General features: G+C 37.5%; 1 protein-coding gene across 1 annotated transcript; it reads right to left on the bottom strand.

Annotated features, from left to right (window-relative positions):
* Positions 1-1,850: 1,850 nt before the first annotated feature.
* PGRMC2 (progesterone receptor membrane component 2) lies at positions 1,851-19,253 on the bottom strand. The gene is made up of 3 exons (XM_043486442.1): positions 18,764-19,253; positions 5,468-5,623; positions 1,851-4,065 (listed from the first exon to the last, which is right to left on the bottom strand). Exons 1-3 carry the CDS (start codon positions 19,251-19,253, stop codon positions 3,968-3,970), a joined length of 744 nt encoding a protein of 247 aa, XP_043342377.1. The 3' UTR covers positions 1,851-3,967.
* Positions 19,254-19,940: the final 687 nt, after the last annotated feature.

The raw sequence follows: 19,940 nt of genomic DNA, 5'->3' as shown, positions 1-19,940 counted from the left end.
GATCATACCCTGTGATTACTATCATCTAGCAGATTGATAGCTGACCTTAATGGAACATACATACTCAAAAGCTATCATTGAACATCTGCTACTTTTAATTCATTAGAGGAAAAGAACCATGCTCATTTCAGTAACTTATTTTCATTATGCTCAAAGCAACTTACACATTTAATATTTAGTATTACCAGCTTTTTATTTTTTAAACCATTAAGAAAATTGAAGTATAATTTACAATGTTGTGTTAGTTTCAAGTGTACAATAGATTCAGTTATATATACACATTATGTATATATTTTTCAAATTATTTTCCATTATAGGTTATTATAACCTATTGAATATACTTCCTGGTGCTTTACAGGTCCTTGTTATTTCTCTCTTCTATATATGTTAATTCCAGACACCTAATTTATTCCCTCCTCCCTTCCCCTTTGGTAACCATGTTTGTTTTGTATGTCTGTGGGTCTGTTTTGCAAATAAGTTCATTTATATCATCTTTTCAGATTCCACATATTTACCTAATAGGATAATTTCTAGGTCCATCCATGTTGCTGCAAACGGCATTATTTCATTCTTTTTATGGCTGAGTAGTATTCCATGTATATATATCACATCTTTATTCATTCATCTATTGATAAATCATTTAGTTTGCTTCCATGTCTTGGCTATCGTAAACAATGCTGCTGAGAGTACTGGGGTACAGGTATCTTTGCAAATTAAAGTTTCCTCCTTACCAGCTTATTCTAATCCATAAATGCACAGTGTATATAGCCTTGCATACACTAACATGCCAGTGACATCTATTTCTAGCACTGTGTTGCACTTCTCAGTTATCAAAATGTAAATGGGCTACTTGGGTGAGGAGAGTCTGATTTACCTCAAGTTTTCAACAGAATAATTTCCCCCAGTACCAGTTCAATATATTAACTTTTGCTTTCTAGATCATAGGTGGGAGTAATGCGTTAGACTCTGCAGATTTCAAAGAAGGCAGGTAGAATCACTGTCAGGAAAACCTAAGTAACCATTAGCACCATAGTCAAAGTTTTAAAAAACTTGATCTGTAATCTGAATGGGTTCACTTTCTAATGAAGAGAAACTGTGCTAGTACTCACAGTATAGTCTTTATTTGGGAAACATAATGCCAACTTGAAGATGCTATCAAAAAAATTTTAAAAAGTTAAGAGAATAAAACTATTTAAAAAGATCACACACTACATTTTTATGTGAAATCTCATTTTACTCAGAAACACTATGGACGTTTAGGGAATGAAACAAAAAAACGAATACAGGGCATCAGACCAAAACTGTCCAAAGGTTAAGTCTATTTCAAGTAGAAGACAAAAACAGACAATTCAGCTGAACTTTGAACATTATGTGGGGGTTTAAGGTACTAACCTGTGCCCTTACAGCCCTCTGAAATCTACAGCTCCACGTCCACAAATTCAACCAAATGTGGACCATGAAGTCCTGTAGTATTTATTGCATATAGTAATACTGCATAAAAGTGGATTCACACAGTTCAAACCCTTGTTCAAAGGTCAATTGTATAACTTGAAAAGACCAGTGTGGTGTTTCCCAACTGTGCCTGATCATAAGCATTACCCAAGGGACTCCTTACAGTCTGAGACTCACTCTTTTTCCACTCTGGCTCACTGGGTGGCAGGTTTGGACTGGGGACCAAGAATTTGTATTTCAAGCACCTCGAGTGGTTCTAATAACCAGGAAGGTTGGGGAAACAGTGGTTAAGGGTGGGGCAGGGGGTGGACAGCAGCAATGCCAGTCACCACAGCTCCCACCCCCACACTCAGTGACTGCCCATCAAACTACCTAAGAATGAGAACACTCAACTGGAATTGAGGAACTGTCCATAGAACACTGTTTATTTCAAGTCCAAAACACAAAATTACTCATTTTTCTTAACAGACTGCATAATTTTTACTGCATGAATATTTAGGGTTTCTCTATTCACAAGTGTAGATTTACTACTTTAGGCTGAAATGATTCATTATATATATATATCTCTCTCTCTCAATATCAATTTACTCCAGAGGACACGTACTTTAACAAATCTGTTTAGAAAATATTTTACATAAAAACACACAAAAAGCATTTACCAACATTCTTCAGTTGTTGCAACCAGCCTTCAGCAAAGATTTGGCTGAAACTCATTTTCTACAAAACATTCCAAGACTGAATACAATAGAATGTAGTATTTTACATACTTTAGCTTATTATTACAATTAAAACTTCCTTTTTCTTTGATGGCTTCCGCATATATTATACTCATACCGCAGGAGAATTCTTCTAACTGGTGACTTATTAAATAAAATTGTCTTTTTTGGTATAACTTGTCTCCAATTAAGAACCTAAACAGTCATGATATGATGAAATCAAATAATGGACATACATAGGGCTTTTTAGTAAGAGCATTTTCGAACAGAATTTAAAACCTAACAGTATAATATCCTTTATTGTTTTGTGTTCAGTAACTACCATTGGAAGTGCTATTACCTCTAGTATAATCAGCTGGCATCAAAATATAAAGTAAAAATATGTACATTTTAATATATCAATTCTTACCTGAATAATCTCAGATCTCTTGAGAATGTTCCACAAAGTGGAATTTCTTCCTAAAGTTACAGTGAACGTGGTACAATGTGTACAACTTGGTTAACCAGTGCCTGCCTCTCATTCCAAGATTTTTCCTTATCTTGAATCAAATACACAATCTTGACTACCATATTATAATGCACTGGTTTACAGTTTGTATATAAAGTCCAACTCAAGCTTATTTTGGTTTATTGTACATGCTTTATTAAAATGGTACGGGTATTTACAGTATCTGCAGAGTCCCTTCCAAGGCGCTCTCACACGCACTCAGACACACCCACGCGACACCCACACTACAGCCCCATGCACCCACACCAGTGAGATGTGAGAGTCAAGACTCCTGAAATTAGGCAGCTGTTAGGGGACAGAGTTGTTGATTTGTTTTTCAATTTTTTTTTTTTTTGAAAAGAGAGAAGCATGGGGGAATGCATTTGGCCATTATAATGCTAATGAAGTTTGTGTATATTAACATATATATGGCAGTAACACTGAATATTCCTTTTACATTCTATATACACAGAATGACATCAAGGTTTTGCAGTCAACAGAATATTCCAACTTCAGTCTCAATGCTGCTTGTAGTGACTTCGGAATTCACATAGGGGCTTTCCCTAAAAATAATTCAAGTCTATGTAAGTGAAATAAGGCACAATTAATATTGATTGATCTAGGGGAAGGAAAGGGATAAAAACTAGTTTCAAATGATCTTGCTGTTGGGGAATTAGCTTTGACTTAAATCCACCTGAAATTCATTCTTCTAATTTCCAAAGATTTCTTAGAAATAAAGGTTTTCTTCTTTTCCCTGACAAAACCCAAAAAGAAAAGCTTGGGACTCACATTTACCATTTTAATGTGTCAGTAGCCTTAACTACTTGAATTTGGTGTGCACCCTCACCTCTCCTGCCCAGGTCTCCTCTCTACCTCACTGCTAAAACAAAACACAGCACATGAAACAGCAATTCCTTGCTGTTGTTTTTTTTTTTTTTTTGAAGAGATTTCAAAAAAATCTCTTGTACACTCAAGTAGCAAATACATATCAGGTTGTCTTTGATTAAAAAAAAAAAAAGGAAGGAAAAAAAGGAGAAAGTAATCTTGTGACTCTCTTGCTCTTTAAAAATATCCCTGTCTCCTCCTTTTCAGGATGAAGCCCCACCAGACATTACAAATAACTGCAACAAACAAGTCTGGCAGCATACATAATGTCTAGTATTCGAATCTTCATAGTGAGACTCATGTAGCTTGTACAATCTGTTGAATGTTTTTTGCAGCAGGTGAACCAAACCCAAAGATGCTGGACATTCTGTGAAAGGGAGTAAGAATTGCAGTTCTGAAGGCCCCTGACTTTGGTTGTTTACAAAGTTCAATCCTGTTTATTGTGATCCTTGGTATCTTCTTCATCTGTATATTCTGATGGTTCTTCCCCTGGTTTTAGGAGTCTGCCTACATAATCATATTTTTCTGAAAGATACATCAAAAGAAAATCAGTAGCAATCAAATTTATTTCACGATTCCATTATACAGCAGGGAAGGTGTATGCTTCTTTTAGTCATAGAGAATAAGGTATGTTTTCCCTATCGTTTACCTTGTCCAGTCTTTTTATACTCATGTAAGGCTTGAACAAAAGAAAACAGGATCAGGGAACTTATAAAGATTCGGACTTGTGCTTTGGAGGAGAGTATTCCATACAACCAGTTCTTAATCAAGGACACTGTCTCAGAATCACTTGGAGACATTTTAAAAATATATGTGAGTCCAGGACCCATGCCAGGCTCTTGGAATAGGTCTGATGACATGTACTTTGAAACTGGTTTACGTCTACTGTGCACCGAGTCTCAGAGCAGATCTTTAAACTTAATAACCCAAAGTAATTTTAATTAAATAAACAAGGTAGCAACACAGGGCATTTCCAACAGTGAGAAGATCTTAAAAAAGTTAATGGTGACTTTTCTGGGGTTGAAAAAGTAGGGAGAAAAATATGAGGTGGAAAATCACATGGAAAGTAAATCCAACCAGGAAATATTCTTGGGGAGAAAATGTGACACATGTAGTAGTCCCTAAGAAAACAAACCAAACGAACAGATGAAAATTCACTTGTTACTTATTATCTTGTGTTCTCTGAGGTCCTGCTATGTGACTCTCAGTAAATTATTTTTCTTTCTCCTATTAAACTCTCTTCTTAGATGTGACATCACTTGTTTTTATGTTACCATGTGTTTAATTTAGAACACTGTTATGTCCACTGTTATGTTCATGGTAATATTTAGTCATTTCTTGGTCAGGATTCTGAACTGAGTTTAAGTGAATTAACTGACAAATCAAGAGGATGAAATAGGAGGACTGCTTGGTCCAGCAGAACCAGTACAAGTGCCAAGAAGCCAGAAGAGATATTTCAAGGGATCCATAAGTCACATGGTAGCAGTCCAGAGTGTTCACTGAGGCAGTAAAAACTGATGTCACAAGCATATAATGAAGGAGAATGACATTTTTCCTTTATGGTTTGAAGGTAAGATCAATTAAATCATTTAAAAATAAACTAAAATTACAGTATCAGTAATCAATTCAGTTTTAAATATAAGCCTATGTTTAAAAAACTCTATCTTAATGAACAAGCCTTATAAGACTAAAGGTGTTACAACTTTTGTAAATTTTACAGTTTGTAACAAGTGAATTTTTAAATATGGATTTTATTAACATTAAGCACATGTAACAATCATTTTGATAGTTACCCATGCTTATCATCAAATAATGATGGCAATGAAAACAGATAGCATCCTTACGCTCTTAAAGAGTAATAAAATGGCATGTACTTTCTTTGGCCATAAATTTAGTATTTGTAAAGAACCCAATAAAATGAAGGTACCTTTAAACTGCATTTCCCATTCTCGAACACTCTCCATTTGTACAGCATTCAAATCTGAGAGATCATCATATTCATCTTTAAGTGCATCTTTATCTAGGCAAAATGTTGCCAGTCCTCTGGAGGCGTCCCTACCAGCAAATATTCCATATGGACCCGCTGGGGAAAAAAAAGAAATTATTTAGATTATCTAAAAATATTTTAGAATGTCTCAAAGGAAAATGTCAAATAAAAGAAACCTCATGACTCTTATCTGGTACTCAGTCTTAAATTTCAAAACATGCTCAGACACTAAACAGGATAAGAAGAAGAAATTTCTTAGAAATCCACCTTTTGACCAAAGTAAAGTTTTTCACTGAAAATTTAGATTTCAATTACTTTAGATACTAAAAAAAACTTAATTTAAAGATGAAGACTGTGATTAAAGATTAGAAAGAAGAGGAAGCTTAGAAGAGTTAGGTTTGGAAGCCAGTTTTCTTGAGGGGAAATGATGCCTTATTGATTACTGTTAATTAGTTGTGGCATCTAAAAATAATCAACAGAACATTGGCTGGATATATATATGGCTATAAGGACACAAAATAATTAGTGTATAGAATCAGGAACCACTTTGTCTAGGGAGGAATGGCTACCAGAAGCAAGTCATTCCCAAAGTGTGTCCTTGAGAGCAGCAACTCTCCTGCACATCTCTGGATCGTCAATGCTTACCACATGCCTGGCATAAAGTAGGAACAAAATAAACACATACTAACAGACAAAAATCCAAACCACGGAATTTTCTATATCAAGAATTTGCTTACAGAAATTATAGTACATTACTTTAAGGAAACAGTACAAAGCTATCAAAAAGAATGAGGTAACTCTGTATGTACAGATGCACAAAGAAGTCCATGATACAGTAACTGAAAAAAGCAATTAGATTACACAGTATGATTCATTTAGTTATTTTTATTTTTTTTTCTTTTTTGGCTGCACTGTATGGCATGTGGGAACTTAAGTTCCTGGACCAGAGATCCAATCCGTGCCCTCTGCAGCATAGTCTTAACCACTGGGCCATCACAGAAGCCCATAGTATGACCTCCTCTGAACTAAAAAAGATACACATATATGCACATTTAACCCGTATTTGTATATGCATGAAAAAAGCACCAGGAAGAATACAAACCAAGTACTTAACAGTAGCAATGTTTCTGGGGAATGGAGAGGAAAGTTTTACTTCATTTAATTGGTTAAGCCTGCCTACTTATTTATTTTTGGCCATGCCACACGGCTTGTGGGATCTTAGGTTCCCTGAGCAGGGATTGAACCTGGGCCCTCAGCAGTTAAGAGTCCTAGCCACTGGACGGCCAGAGGATTCCCAAGTCTGGCTATTTAAAAAACAATTTTTATAATATAAATCTCTTAAGAGTTAAGTTTTTCTTCATCTTAGTTTGTAGAACAGGCCATGTAAATTTTCCTGTTTAAAACGTTTTAAGAACCATGCGCTAATAAATAAGATTTACAAAATACATGATTTTATATATAAAAATTTCTTTCCTGAGTCTGAAAAGTTATCAATACATGACAAAATAAATCTAGAGAAAACAGTTTAAAAATCAAATTTGCTGGCTTAACTATTATGAACCAGCAACTATTATCAGTGGGCAGTGAAAAAGCTTACTGTCCATTTAACAGAGTGAAGTATTTTCTAATGAGAAGTACACAGTACAAAGAAAGGAAATTCCCTGATTTTTAAATGAGTAAAATAATGATTATACCCATATTCATATTTGAAAGCATTTAGGAAATTGATGGTTATGTCAGAAAAGCATCTATACCTTTAAGAAGAAAATTCAAAAATTTCTAAACATTTATGAACCTTAGTTTGAACTACAGTAAGCACTGCACCATAAAGCTCACTGGGTTACTTAGGAAAACTAATGAGTTTTAGAAATGAGTTAGGAAAATTCATTCTCTAAAAGTTTATTGCATGGAACAAAAAAAGAGCCTTAGCAATAAATTTCAGGACCATTATTAGACAATAATATATTAACACAAAAATAAAGGTAATACTTCCAGTACTTTTTTATTCTGCTTTCCCATTCTTAAGTACTTTCTACCTTGCTCCTTAATATTAGGTGACTATCACAACTATTTCTAAATATGTCTTCTATAGAAGAAAATGGGACACTTCTTAAAACTTAGGTTCCCTGAGCAGGGATTGAACCTGGGCCCTCAGCAGTTAAGAGTCCTAGCCACTGGACAGCCAGAGGATTCCCAAGTCTGGCTATTTAAAAAACAATTTTTATAATATAAATCTCTTAAGAGTTAAGTGTTTCTTCATCTTAGTTTGTAGAGCAGGCCATGTAAATTTTCCTGTTTAAAATGTTTTAAGAACTATGCGCTAATAAATAAGATTTACAAAATACATTTTATATATAAAAATTTGACTTAAAACTGGTCAATATTTGTAACTTTCAAACATTGCCCATCATCTAAACTGACATTCAAAACGGTATTTATTTAAATGTTTAAGATAAAGAAATTTAGTACTAGTTACAGTAAATAGTAGTAAATTTCTACTTACAAAGTAAAATCTGAAGTTCTTTAATTGGAGTTAATTGTTTTGGAGAAACATTAACTTTTTTTCTTTTTTTAAATTTATAGTTAATTTACAATGCTCTGTTAGTTTCAAGTGTACAGCAAAGTAATTCTAAAAAAAATGTGGTTTTAAAAAGTATCTGTGTTTTAGACTCGTTTCCATGACGGCCAGCACGAGACGCCGAGTCCCGCCCCGGGTCCTTGTTTCCCTGTCCTTTCTCTATATCGTGCTGCGCTTAGTCGCTCAGTCTGTCCGACTCTCTGCGAGCCCGTGGACCGTAGCTCGCCAGGCTCCTCTGTCCATGGGGTTCTCCAGGCAAGAATCCTGGAGTGGGTTGCCATTTCCCTCTCCAAGGGATCTTCAGGACCCAGGGATTGAACCCAGGTCTCCTTATTGCAGGCAGTGAGCTACCAGGAAAGCTTTTATACAGTAGTGTATATACATTAAGCCCAAACTCCTAATTTATTCTCCCCTCATCCCCTTGGGTAACCATAAATTTGTTTTCTATGTCTGTATTTGTTTCATAAGTAAGTCATCTGTATCATTTTTAAAGATTTCACACATAAGTGATATCATATGATATTTCTGTCTGACTTACTTCATTTATGATAATCCCCAGGCCCAATCATGTTGCTGCAAATGACATTATTTCTTCTTCTTTTTTAAAATGAGAAACATTGCTGTTTTTGACCAAGCCATGTGGCTTGCAAGACCCCAACCAGGGACTGAACCCCAGTGCCAGCAGTGAGAGTACTGAGTCCTAACCACTGGACTGCCAGGGAATTCCCAACATTAACTTTTAAAACTAAGCAAGTTAAAAAAAAACAACAAAAAACCCAACACTAAAATTAAGCAAGAACAGCCCCGAGGGAAAGAAAAGTGGTCCACCTTAAAGCAGTTTAGTTTTTCTGTGGTATAACTCCACGTGGCAATGGCTGTTTTCAAGAGACGGAAAATATATATATATATATACATATAAAACACTAATATTTTCTTAAGAAACAATAATGACCAAAAAAATCTTAATGCTGACTGGACCAATGCTTACAAACTTAAAACAGTGATGAGTCAAACACAAAAGAAAAAATAAAACTGATTAAGGCTATAAAAAACTACAAATAGAAAATGAGAATTTCAACTTTTTGAAGAATTTCCTAGCAATCTCACTTCCTTCTCATAGTATCACAAAGTAGAAGGGATAGTTTTGCCCTCCCTTCTTGGCAGATGAAAAGATGTAGAGGTATTCAATGACTTGCCTAAAATTATTAACAGAACCAACCACTTTTCTAACTACACCAAACACAGTACATCTTGAGAAAACACAGAGGACCCACAAACCCAAAGATGAAATGACAACCCTGAAAACTGGAGCATTTCACTCATCACAAAATTTCAGGGGAATGGCTATTTTAAAATACCTCTTAAAATGGAAGAACATTAACCAAAAAAAGCTGTAGAAATCAATAGCTTTTCTTAGCATTATGTTATATAATATTTACCTTCCTGGTCTACAAAATTCAATCTACTTGAGGATACTTCACCAACCTTAAAAACATCCAAATGGTAAAAAGGAGACGAAAAGATGATCACTATAAAAACAGAAGTCATAAGAACCTCCATCTTTAAGTATATGGATAACATACCAGTGTATTCTTTAGTAAAATTTCCTGCCAACTTCCCTAAGAGGGAATGCTGTTTTTTGGTTTGGATAACTTAAGAGTGAACTAGAGGCAACAGTTAATAATGCAAGCCTAATCCTAAACAAAATGATGTTCTGTTAACTATTGAAAAGAATGACCTCTCCACATATTTCGAATTTCCCACATGAAGCATTTAACTTCTGAAAAGGTCTTTTTGAAAATAGTTTTCTTTTTCCTGTAATAGCATAAAGAATGTAATATTAAGACTAAGAACTAGAGATGGAAAAGGATGACCTGCTGAGAAAGGAGGATTTGAGGTCCAGTTAAAGTATATTCCTCTGCATCCCTAACACAATCAGAATCATACCTGAGAGTTCAGTAATACCTCCCCTTTCCACTACCCCCTTATTTAACTGACATATATGTTATGACTCTAATATTTTGGTGACTACTCTTGGCTATCCATAATACTATAACAACAGAGAGCTACCCAAGGAAAGCACATTTTAAAAGCTCTTAGGTCTTTTGGTATGGTATAATTTATAAAAAAAAATTTAAAAGGCTAGCTCATATAAACTAATCAGATTGTTTTAACTATTAAGGTTCATTTAAACATTAACATTTCAGTAACAATAGGAGAATTATACTCTTGCCTTCCAAAAAACTAAAATATAATGCTGATACAAAACTAGGTTTACTATTTCAAGAATATTCTTGCTACAAAAAATGAACCCAATTATTTAGCCAAGACAGATTCTTTAAAATGTATTTATAAAACAAATATTCTAGGACATCATTTTATAGATAAATCTTACTTCTATGATACTGTTAAATATACCAAAATGACATACTAGTTAGAATCCAGATTTCATTAAGTTTTAAGAGTTAACACAACTTACGATACAGATTTTTTTGAAGTTCAAAAATCAATAAATCTACCAGTTATTGCATCCTGAAACTGCTTACTATCATACAGTCAAATATAATGGAGTGACATATTTTTGATAAGGGAACAACATATGGTTATTGTAAAACACTAATTTAATGAGCAAAAAATTCCAGGAAAAAGTAAACATCTAAAATATGTAATAAATAATTTTCTACTAGGGTGATTATGTATCTATTAATACATTAGTATTTATGAAGAAAATTCCAGAATGAATATTTTAGTTATTTTCATGGTATAAAAACCATAGCGCTGAGAGATAAACTTTAATTCACTAAAAGTTAAACAGCCTAGTTTTCTGGCGTATTTTGACAATAGTCTTCTGTGATTATTAAAGCAAGTTAAAAAAAAAAATCTAATAATACTTGGTATAGGGCTTCCCAGGTGGCTCAGTGGTAAAGTATCCACCTGCCAATGTAGGAGATGCAGGTTTGATCCCAGGGTCAGGAAGATCCTTGGAGAAGGGAATGGCAAACCACTCCAGTATTCTTGCCTGGAAAATCCCACAGACAGAAGAGCTGAAGGCTACATCCCGTGGGGTCGCAAAGAGTCGGACACAACTGAGCACGTACGCACACTGAGTAACTTATTATTTATGGACCTAGGACAAATCAAACCATATATAAAAGTGATTAAATGAAATCCAACTAATACATCTTTTTTATGCTTGGTTCTAGGAACTCCCAGGACTTTTAGAGGGAAGGCAGCATGGTAAAACTGGAAGAATACCTCTTCCAAGCCAAGATACTTGGGTTTGTGGCCACACCCTACATTTGAGGCAAATTTTACATGCCTAAAATTGTAGAGGTCAAACTAGATAATCTCTTAACTACAAGTATTAGGGAAAAAAACTATTCTATAAATGGTGTTGCAATAACTGAATAGCCCCCTGTAAGAAAACAAAAACAAAAGTTGATGCTTACTTCACATCTTAAATAAATTCCAAATGTAACTAACCAAAATTCACTGAGAAAAAGAGAAATGTAAATTAAAATAATATTGAAATACTATTTTAACTTCTTAGATTGACAAAGATAAAAAAATTTTATATCAATTTTTGGCAAGAGAGTGAGAAATAGGCATTTTCATGTGAGTGTAAATTGGTCCAACATCTCTGGAGGGCAATTTAGAAAGAAGTATCCAAATTTAAAATGTCCATAACCTAAGACTCAGTAGTTTTACTTCTAGGAATTTATTTAATAGATGATTTTAGTAACATTTTGAAATGATACGTACATGATACCATGCTTCCCAGGTGGCTCAGTAGGTAAAGAATCTGCCTGTAATGCAGAAGGCACTGGCAGACATGGGTTCGATCCCTGGGTAGGAAAGTTCCCCTGGAGGAGGAAATAGCAACCCACTCTAGTATTCTTGCCTGGAGAATCCCATGGACAGAGAGGCCTGGTGGGCTACAGTCCATAGGATCACAAAGAGCTGGACATGACTAAAGCAACTGAGCATGCATGCATGTATGCAATAACAAGAGACTGGAAACAAATATTCATTAAAAGTGGACTATTAAATGATATATTCATAACAGAATTACACACACATTCCAAAAACTGAAAGAGTTCTTTCTAAACTGATACAAAAGGCGCTCAATATATTAAAATATTGTTAAAGGTTTGCATTGTTAAAAACTACGTTCATGGCATCCAGTCCTATCACTTCATGGGAAATAGATGGGGAAACAATGGAAACAGTGACAGACTATTTTTTTGGGCTCTAAAATCACTGCAGATGGCCACTGAAGCCATGAAATAATAGATGTTTGCTCCTTGGAAGGAAAGTTATGACCAACCTAGACAGCATATTAAAAAGCATAGACATTACCTTGTCAACAAAGGTCTGTCTGGTCAAGGCTACGGTTTTTACAGTGGTCATGTATGGATGTGAGAGTTGGACTATACAGCTGAGCACCGAAGAATTGATGCTTTTGAACTGTGGTGTTGGAGAAGACTCTCGAGAGTCCCTTGGACTGCAACGAGATCCAATCAGTCCATCCTAAAGGAGATCAGTCCTGGGTGTTCATTGGAAGGACTGATGTTGAAGCTGAAACTCCAATACTTTGGCCACCTGATGCGAAGAGTTGACTCACTGGAAAAGACCCTGATGCTGGGAAAGGCAGGAGGAGAAGGGAACGACAGAGGATATGACGGCTGGATGGCATCACCAACTCAATGGACATGGGTTTGGGTAGACTCTGGGAGTTGGTGATGGACAGGGAGGCCTGGCGTGCTGTAGTTCATGGGGTCACAAAGAGTCGGACATGACTTATCGACTGAACTGGAACTGGATCTGTACTATAATTCCTGAATGAGGGCAGAAAGTGATTTTTTTTCTATCAATGACAAAACTATAGGACATACCTCACTAAAATGAAAACTGAACTCTGAACAAAAGTATGAGATGCAAGAAATGACAGTGAAAGAAGAAAATGGTAACTCTATTGGTAAATGTAAATGAAAATTGCCTATTTAAAAAAAGTTTATTATTCAGTTTGAGGGTAGTGTTTAAAAAACTACAGTAAAACTGTAAGTCTAATAGAAATAACATAGAAAATGGAGTGGGGAGGGATTAGAGTTAAAGCCTTCTAACCCAAGACCACAACATATGGCTGTGTACCATACAACTCCAGGGGACACCATTCACATCTGTCTACACTATTGTTTTGTATATTTAATATTAAGAAATACTCTGTCCAATGGCAGTAAAGTGTTTTAAAGTGACAGTTCTTTCTAATTTGTACAAAAATGTTTGGTTAACATTCATATATTGTTCAGAGTGACAATGCCTATGGAAAAAATTTAAGGAAAAGACTCTTGCCACCAAAAGAATACAAATAGAATGCATCCAAATTAGCAGGTAGATATGAAATAGAAACAAGACTACCAAACATAGACAACAGACTTCTGGCTTGTAAGGGATGGGTGGAATGGGGGTGGCAAAGGTCGGGAGTTTGGGATGAGCAGATACAAATTAGTATATAGAGAATGGATAAACAAAAGGTACTGCTATATAGCACTGGGAACTATATTTGATACCCTGTGAGAAATCACAAAGGAAAAGAATATGAAAAAGAATGTATGTATGTGTATAACTGGAACACCGTGCTGTACAGTAGAAATTAATACAACTGTAAATCAACAATACTAAAATGAAACAACAAATCAGTAGGGCAGAAAAAGTGGAATAAAAAAATCCATCTAAGAAAAAATGGTGGGAAAGAAGGCAAAGAAAAGTGGTCAGAGAAATTACTAAATAGGACAGTAGAAATAAATCTAAATATGCTAGTAGGGACAAAAAATATAAACTGATTAAGTTGTTAAAAGACAGTACTGGCATTAAATTTAATTTTTAAAAATCCAGCTATGTTGTTTATAAAGAAAAAATAAAACACATTGCTTAAAAGGATGGAGAAAGAACTGCTGAGGTGATACTTATCAAATGAAGCCTGAAGTCAAATCTGAAAATCAGTAAGGGTGATAAGGATGTTTCTTCCTCTGTTGTTATCAGTCCTAGGTCTGGTGCTTAGATAGCTTTAAAACAATGATACACCCAATCTTTGTAAGGCTGGTTCCTTCAGGTTTTTGCTTAATTATCAATCCCCACTTTCTTGACAAACCAACATAAATAAGTACTTCTTTTTACCATCTATTCCTAATAAATAAAGTCCTTTATTATAATCACATATTGAGTAATAGTTTATTATCTGTCTTTCTTAACAGAACATAAACTCCATGAGGGCTGGGAAGCACAAGTTTTGAAGACTCAGAGAATTACTCAAAACATTTATCTAGGCAACAGTGTGATGAAATCCAGGTTATTCCTTCTCAGAGTTGCTCTTGAAACAAAATGCTGGCTCTTGCACAGCAGTTGTTTAGTGATGTATCTCACAAGTATACGGGGGTTGAGTGATCTATGCCACATGGTTGAAAGAACTATGAAAAGAACGTAAAAAGGGCTACCTCCAGATGTTAATCTACTCCTTTCCTTCAACCTGAATAACATCTTCTGGTCTCATACATGGTTTAAGCTATCCTTTTATACTTTGTGTTAGTATTTAACACAATTCCCTCTTTGACTAAAAACAATGGAATGATGTTGAACTCAGAGGAGCCAACCAACTAGGTACTGTAGAAATTTACTAGTAAAGGGAATTCCCTGCCAAGCCGGCGGTTATGACTTTGAACTTCCAATACAGGGGTGGGTCTGATCCCTGGTTGAGGAACTAAGATCCTATAAACCACATGGCACAGCCAAAAAAAAAAAAAAGAAATTAGTATAAATTTGAGCAGAGTATCAAAATTCATCAGAAAACTTAGCTGGTCCTTTTACCTGATTGGTAGGTAATGAATGTGCATGGGCATTAGACCTAACACAGACCCAGTTGGCTTCAAAACAAAAGTCTAGGATGAAAGCTGGATAGTGTCAATAGGACATTCATGAAAGAATATGTTTGTCCATATGCTGCAACTCTTGCTTCAGCTGCAATTTTGCAAACTACAAATAAAATTAACATGTGGATATCAAGTTAAAAAAGGAGGAAGAACACATAAAAGGTGTATGAACTCCTTTTCCCCATCTCCTAAATATTAGGCATGTCATGGGGGTACTTCTTAGAAACTTTTTTCTTTCCAGTGGAATTTAAATGGTATATTGGAGAAATTACAGCTTTGTTATATGTCAAAAAAAACTCTACATGGAATAAAGGGGAAGCTATGTATCTTAATACCAGAAATGTGAATAAACTGTTAGAAAGGTCAGTTGTATAACTGTATATTTCCTGCCGTTATAAAGAATAAAAGCAAAAAGTTTTGCTAGAATCCCACTGCAGAAATATTACTCCAAATTATTAATATTAATAGTTAAAATGATAGATGAGTCTTCCTCATCTATTATGATGCTGGAAACATGAAATTATATTATTTGTAATATAGTAGTAAGCATAGCCTGTGAAGCCAGTTAGACTGTGTTTGATTTCTAGCTTGGCCATTTACCAGATATGTAATTTTGGGCAAAATCTCTGAATTCAGTTTCCACATTTGTAAAATGGGAACATCACCTATCTCCTAGAGCTGTCTGGAAATTAAACGAGATAATAAGCCCCAAATGGGAGTTTCCTCCTCCTTCTACCCTAACCTCTAGAATCAGAACTCGATGGGAAGATGGAAATGCTCTATAAAGTGCACTGTTTGGGAACTTGAAATATGGCTCAAGTGACTGAGAAACTCAATTCATGTGGCTTGTGGCTACCATATTGAACATCACAACATAAAGCCATCGAAGTATGTTTCTCTGAGGCTTTAAATCCTTATGGGAACCAGGAGAGGGTATAAAAATAACAGATTCTCTATGTAAGTTTATCTCAGAATGCAGTTTATCTGAAATAGAGTAGACAGGCTTTGTGGTCAAATATATCCGGATTTGAATATCATGTCTGTGTGACCCAACCAATTTACTCCAAATTCCTAAACCTCAAGCTCTCTCTCTTAAAGATAGGGATGTTCACTAACCTCACTGAAGCATTGTGGAGATGACAAAATAATAGATGTGATGTAGTAGCTGCTTAACAAATCTGTTTCCTTTCTCCTCCCATATTTTTTGTTTCTTACATGATCACTTTCCTCACAAACTGGCCAAGTGCCTGAACTGTTACTAAACTTAATATTGACAAATGTAGTTAATGCCAATTGTTTCCCAATGTCTGTTTACTCCACTAAATTAAACTGCCAACATTTAATTTTTTAAGAACTCAAACTTTAAAAATTATGACTAAAAATAAAAATAACTTCAACACAGAAAAGCCTCACAAACAATCTTTTAACTCTAAAACCATTATTGAGAACTGGGAGTGGATATTGGCTAGACTCCCTAAACTCATTCTTTCAAGCTACAAAGTCTCATAGAAGGATTTTTACTTCTGAATTACTCTGCTACAAAATCCCTTAATTGATTTGAGGATAAAAAAATTAAAATAAAAACTGAATTTGTTTTATAGCCCGAAATCTTGCTTCAAGACTTCTGGGAAATGTTAGATCTCCTCTTAATGTGAAATATATTCCAAATCCATAAGCTGATCTGGCTAACTTTAAGGTTCCTTTCAATAAAAAAGTATTCCAAGTATCTGTTTAGGTTGTTCAAAACTACTTAGAATGAAATAATGGAGTGTCACTCTGCCTGTTCATCATGAAGAACCTGGAAATCAGTGAAAGCTAACCTAAAACTGAGTCCTCTGTTGTCATCTGAGGGGAACCCCCTCACTGGCTCGAGCCACACAAAGACTATCTATATTATAACGATGACTGTCATCTTAATTTAAAAATTTCTGTTGCAGAACATTTGCCACTGGGTGCTGCCAAACTGTGTCCATGGCTGTCTCTCTTAGCTATTTTCAGATAGTGGCAAGGCATTAATGTGTGAGGACTGATATGCTTCTTTGCACTAAACACTTGGTTGCTTCACTGTCCGTTTAGATAGGGGCTACAAAAGCAGAGTTTTTAGTTTGGGTAAGTTCTGTATTAAAAACCTAGACCTGTACACAATTTCTAATCACTGAATACATAATACTGTGTAAATTCTTGACTAAAAAAAAAATTTAATTTGGTCTGTTCGTTTAAATATTGTCCTTTGCCCCTACCCACATTCGCTAAGTAAACAAAAATGTATTAACTATGTCAGCTGATATGAATGGGTAGACATCTGGTTTTCATTTTTATACAAGCAGCAAGTACTTTATAAGCTATCTGTGACTTGGTTGGATTGAATGTAAATATATACACAAAACACAAACAACTAAGAAATAGTTCAACATGCTCGTTGTTATCGGGTGTAGAATCTCCCATTTCTCTTCTTTAATCCAATTAACAAACAACAAACCAAAAACACTTCTAAAATATCTTCCAGACACTAAGCACAGAAATCGTAAGTGTACAGTTGCAGGTGTCAATAAACATCATGAACTAACAGATTAAAGAGGAAACCAACTTGTTTTTAGATTTGCCAACCCCTTAAGACTTGGATGTCCTCTTCCAAATTAACAGGTCACTATAGGTCTCTAATTTTATTTACTTTTATTGTAGTAACTCCTTAAAAGCTCAGAATAACTACACAACCAGAATGTACAATGTTGCTCCATTTTATGGTATGCCAACAGGTTTCATGAGTCTGAACTGAAATGTCTGCTATAACTACATTGTTAAAGAAGGGTTTCTAAACCAACCACCTTACATAGTTCTCTGAAAGCAAAGCTTTAGAAACATTTAACTTGCAGAACTGGTGCATGGTGATATGAATTTATAGCTGTTTATAAAGTTCTTTCTTCTCAGTGAAAACAAAGTGATAATCAACGTGTATTTTCATACTTGCCTTCCTGCTACAAAAAAAAAAAAAAAAAAGAAGAATCTGTACAAGCACGCCTGCTGGGTATATGAGTTCCACCTCCAAAACTCAGGGCGAATAACCTTGCCAGTATTTATTAGGATCTGCATTATGATCAGCCTCATCCCACATAGACTGTTAATCTTGGAAAACATCTCTGTATCAAAACCGGTTTTAAAAAAAAGTCACGGTGCTGCATATGGGACCGGATTCTAGAAGGTTGGGACTTGGAACTACGTGTACTTAAACGTGGCCTTATGGGGAGTAGTAGATAAGCGCTCTGTGGCGCGCGCACACACACACACACAAAAGTAAAGAAAGTTGTGAATTACAGGGCCTAAAATTTTAGGTCCCTACTTCAGAAATCTTCCTTCTTTCCTGCCCCCAACGATTCCAGAAACCAGAAAGCTCAGTAAAGGCTGAGGGCCAGCGTGACTGGCGACAACTAAAAGGATTTTGAAAAATTCAGCCCAAGAAAAGGCTGAGAAGAGAAATGGAATAGGAAAAAGATGAATATTCAGAGCTCATTGCTGGGGCGACACTGGGATCCGAATTCGAGGAGTAAACACCGGTGGGGCCCGCGGCTGGGGCGTGTGGGGGGCGGGCCATCTCAGGTGCGGCAGATACGGCTCGGGGGTCCAGATGTCGAGAAGGCTGGCAAACTAACCCGGTGCCCAGGGGCCTCCCCATCAGAAGGGGGTCGTGCTTGAGCTGCAGGGGGTCCTCCCCCTCCCCTTCCAACTCCTCCTCACCCGGGCCGTAGAACTTGCTGCCTTTGGTCACGTCGAAGACTTTCCCATTGACCGCAAGCAGGATGCGCGGGTTGCGAGACCCGTCGTACTGGCGCAGCTGCTCCAAGCTGAAGTCCCGCTTCTTCATACGAGGCAAACAGGCAGCGGGGCTCTCTTCGCCCGCTCCGGCCCCGGCGCCCAGACCCCGCCGCCCCCAGCGCACCCACAGCCGGTAGGCCCCCAGCAGCACCAGCGCCACCAGCGCCACGTTCAGCAGCATCTCCCCGCCCACCGTCAGAAGCGCCAACGCCGTTGCCGACCAACCGCCCCCTTCTGCTGCCGCTCCCGCGCCTCCCGGGCTCTCGCTGCTACCGTCGCTGCTGCTCTCGCTGCCACTCCCCAGGGTGCCTAAATTCACGTCCCCATCACCCGCCGCCATCACTGCCCGCCAGCGCCTTCCTCCTCCTCCCCGCCCCCTGCCCTCCCCAACCCCACGGCCGGCCCCGCCCATATGGGGCTTCCTAGCCAATAACGTGAGGGTAGGGGGCGGGGTCAGGCCGGCTCCTGATTGGGTGTTTACGCGGTAACGTATTCTTGGATCTCTCCCTCAGCCGTCCTTTTGCTGGCCGCGCTCGCGTGCGACGCCCCGCCCACCTCGCCCCACACTTCCCTGCTCTCGCCTGTCTCCTTCTCTAGTTGAAGTACAAGAGGGGGGCGGGTCTGAAGAGAAGAGGCTGCGCCGGCCGCGCGCGCGCACAGGCGGGGCGAGGCTACGGCGCGTGCGCGGGTTCCGGGGCGCCACGAGCTCTACTTTCCTCCGCAAACCCTCTGGGAGGCACGGCCTGCCCAGTCCTCTGGCTGTGCGCATGCGCTCACGGACCCCGCCCCTTCCCTGGTATCGGTTTGCGTCCGCCCGCTCCCGCTTCTTCGCCCACGCTGCGCTTCAGAGCCTCATGTGCGCTGAGGCGGCTGCTGAGGCGGCCTCTCGGACACCTTTCCGAGGGTGCGGACTAGTGGTTAGAGAGAAGCTGCGACATAGTTTTAACCGCTTCGCGCCCCGAAAAGGGGTGTCTTTTCTCCCATGGGCGCCGTCACGCCTGTCCAGACGCCCGGAGCGTGGGCGCGCAGGCAAAGCTACGGCCCAGAAGTTTTGGCGACGAGCTGGAGTCGCCTGGCGCCGAGAGTGTGCACGGAACTC

This window comes from Cervus canadensis, chromosome 1, assembly GCF_019320065.1.
Source record: "Cervus canadensis isolate Bull #8, Minnesota chromosome 1, ASM1932006v1, whole genome shotgun sequence".
In the NCBI taxonomy this organism is placed as follows: Eukaryota; Metazoa; Chordata; class Mammalia; order Artiodactyla; family Cervidae; genus Cervus; species Cervus canadensis.
Note: the sequence above shows the minus strand (reverse complement) of the source record. Positions and strands in the feature narration are given on the sequence as shown.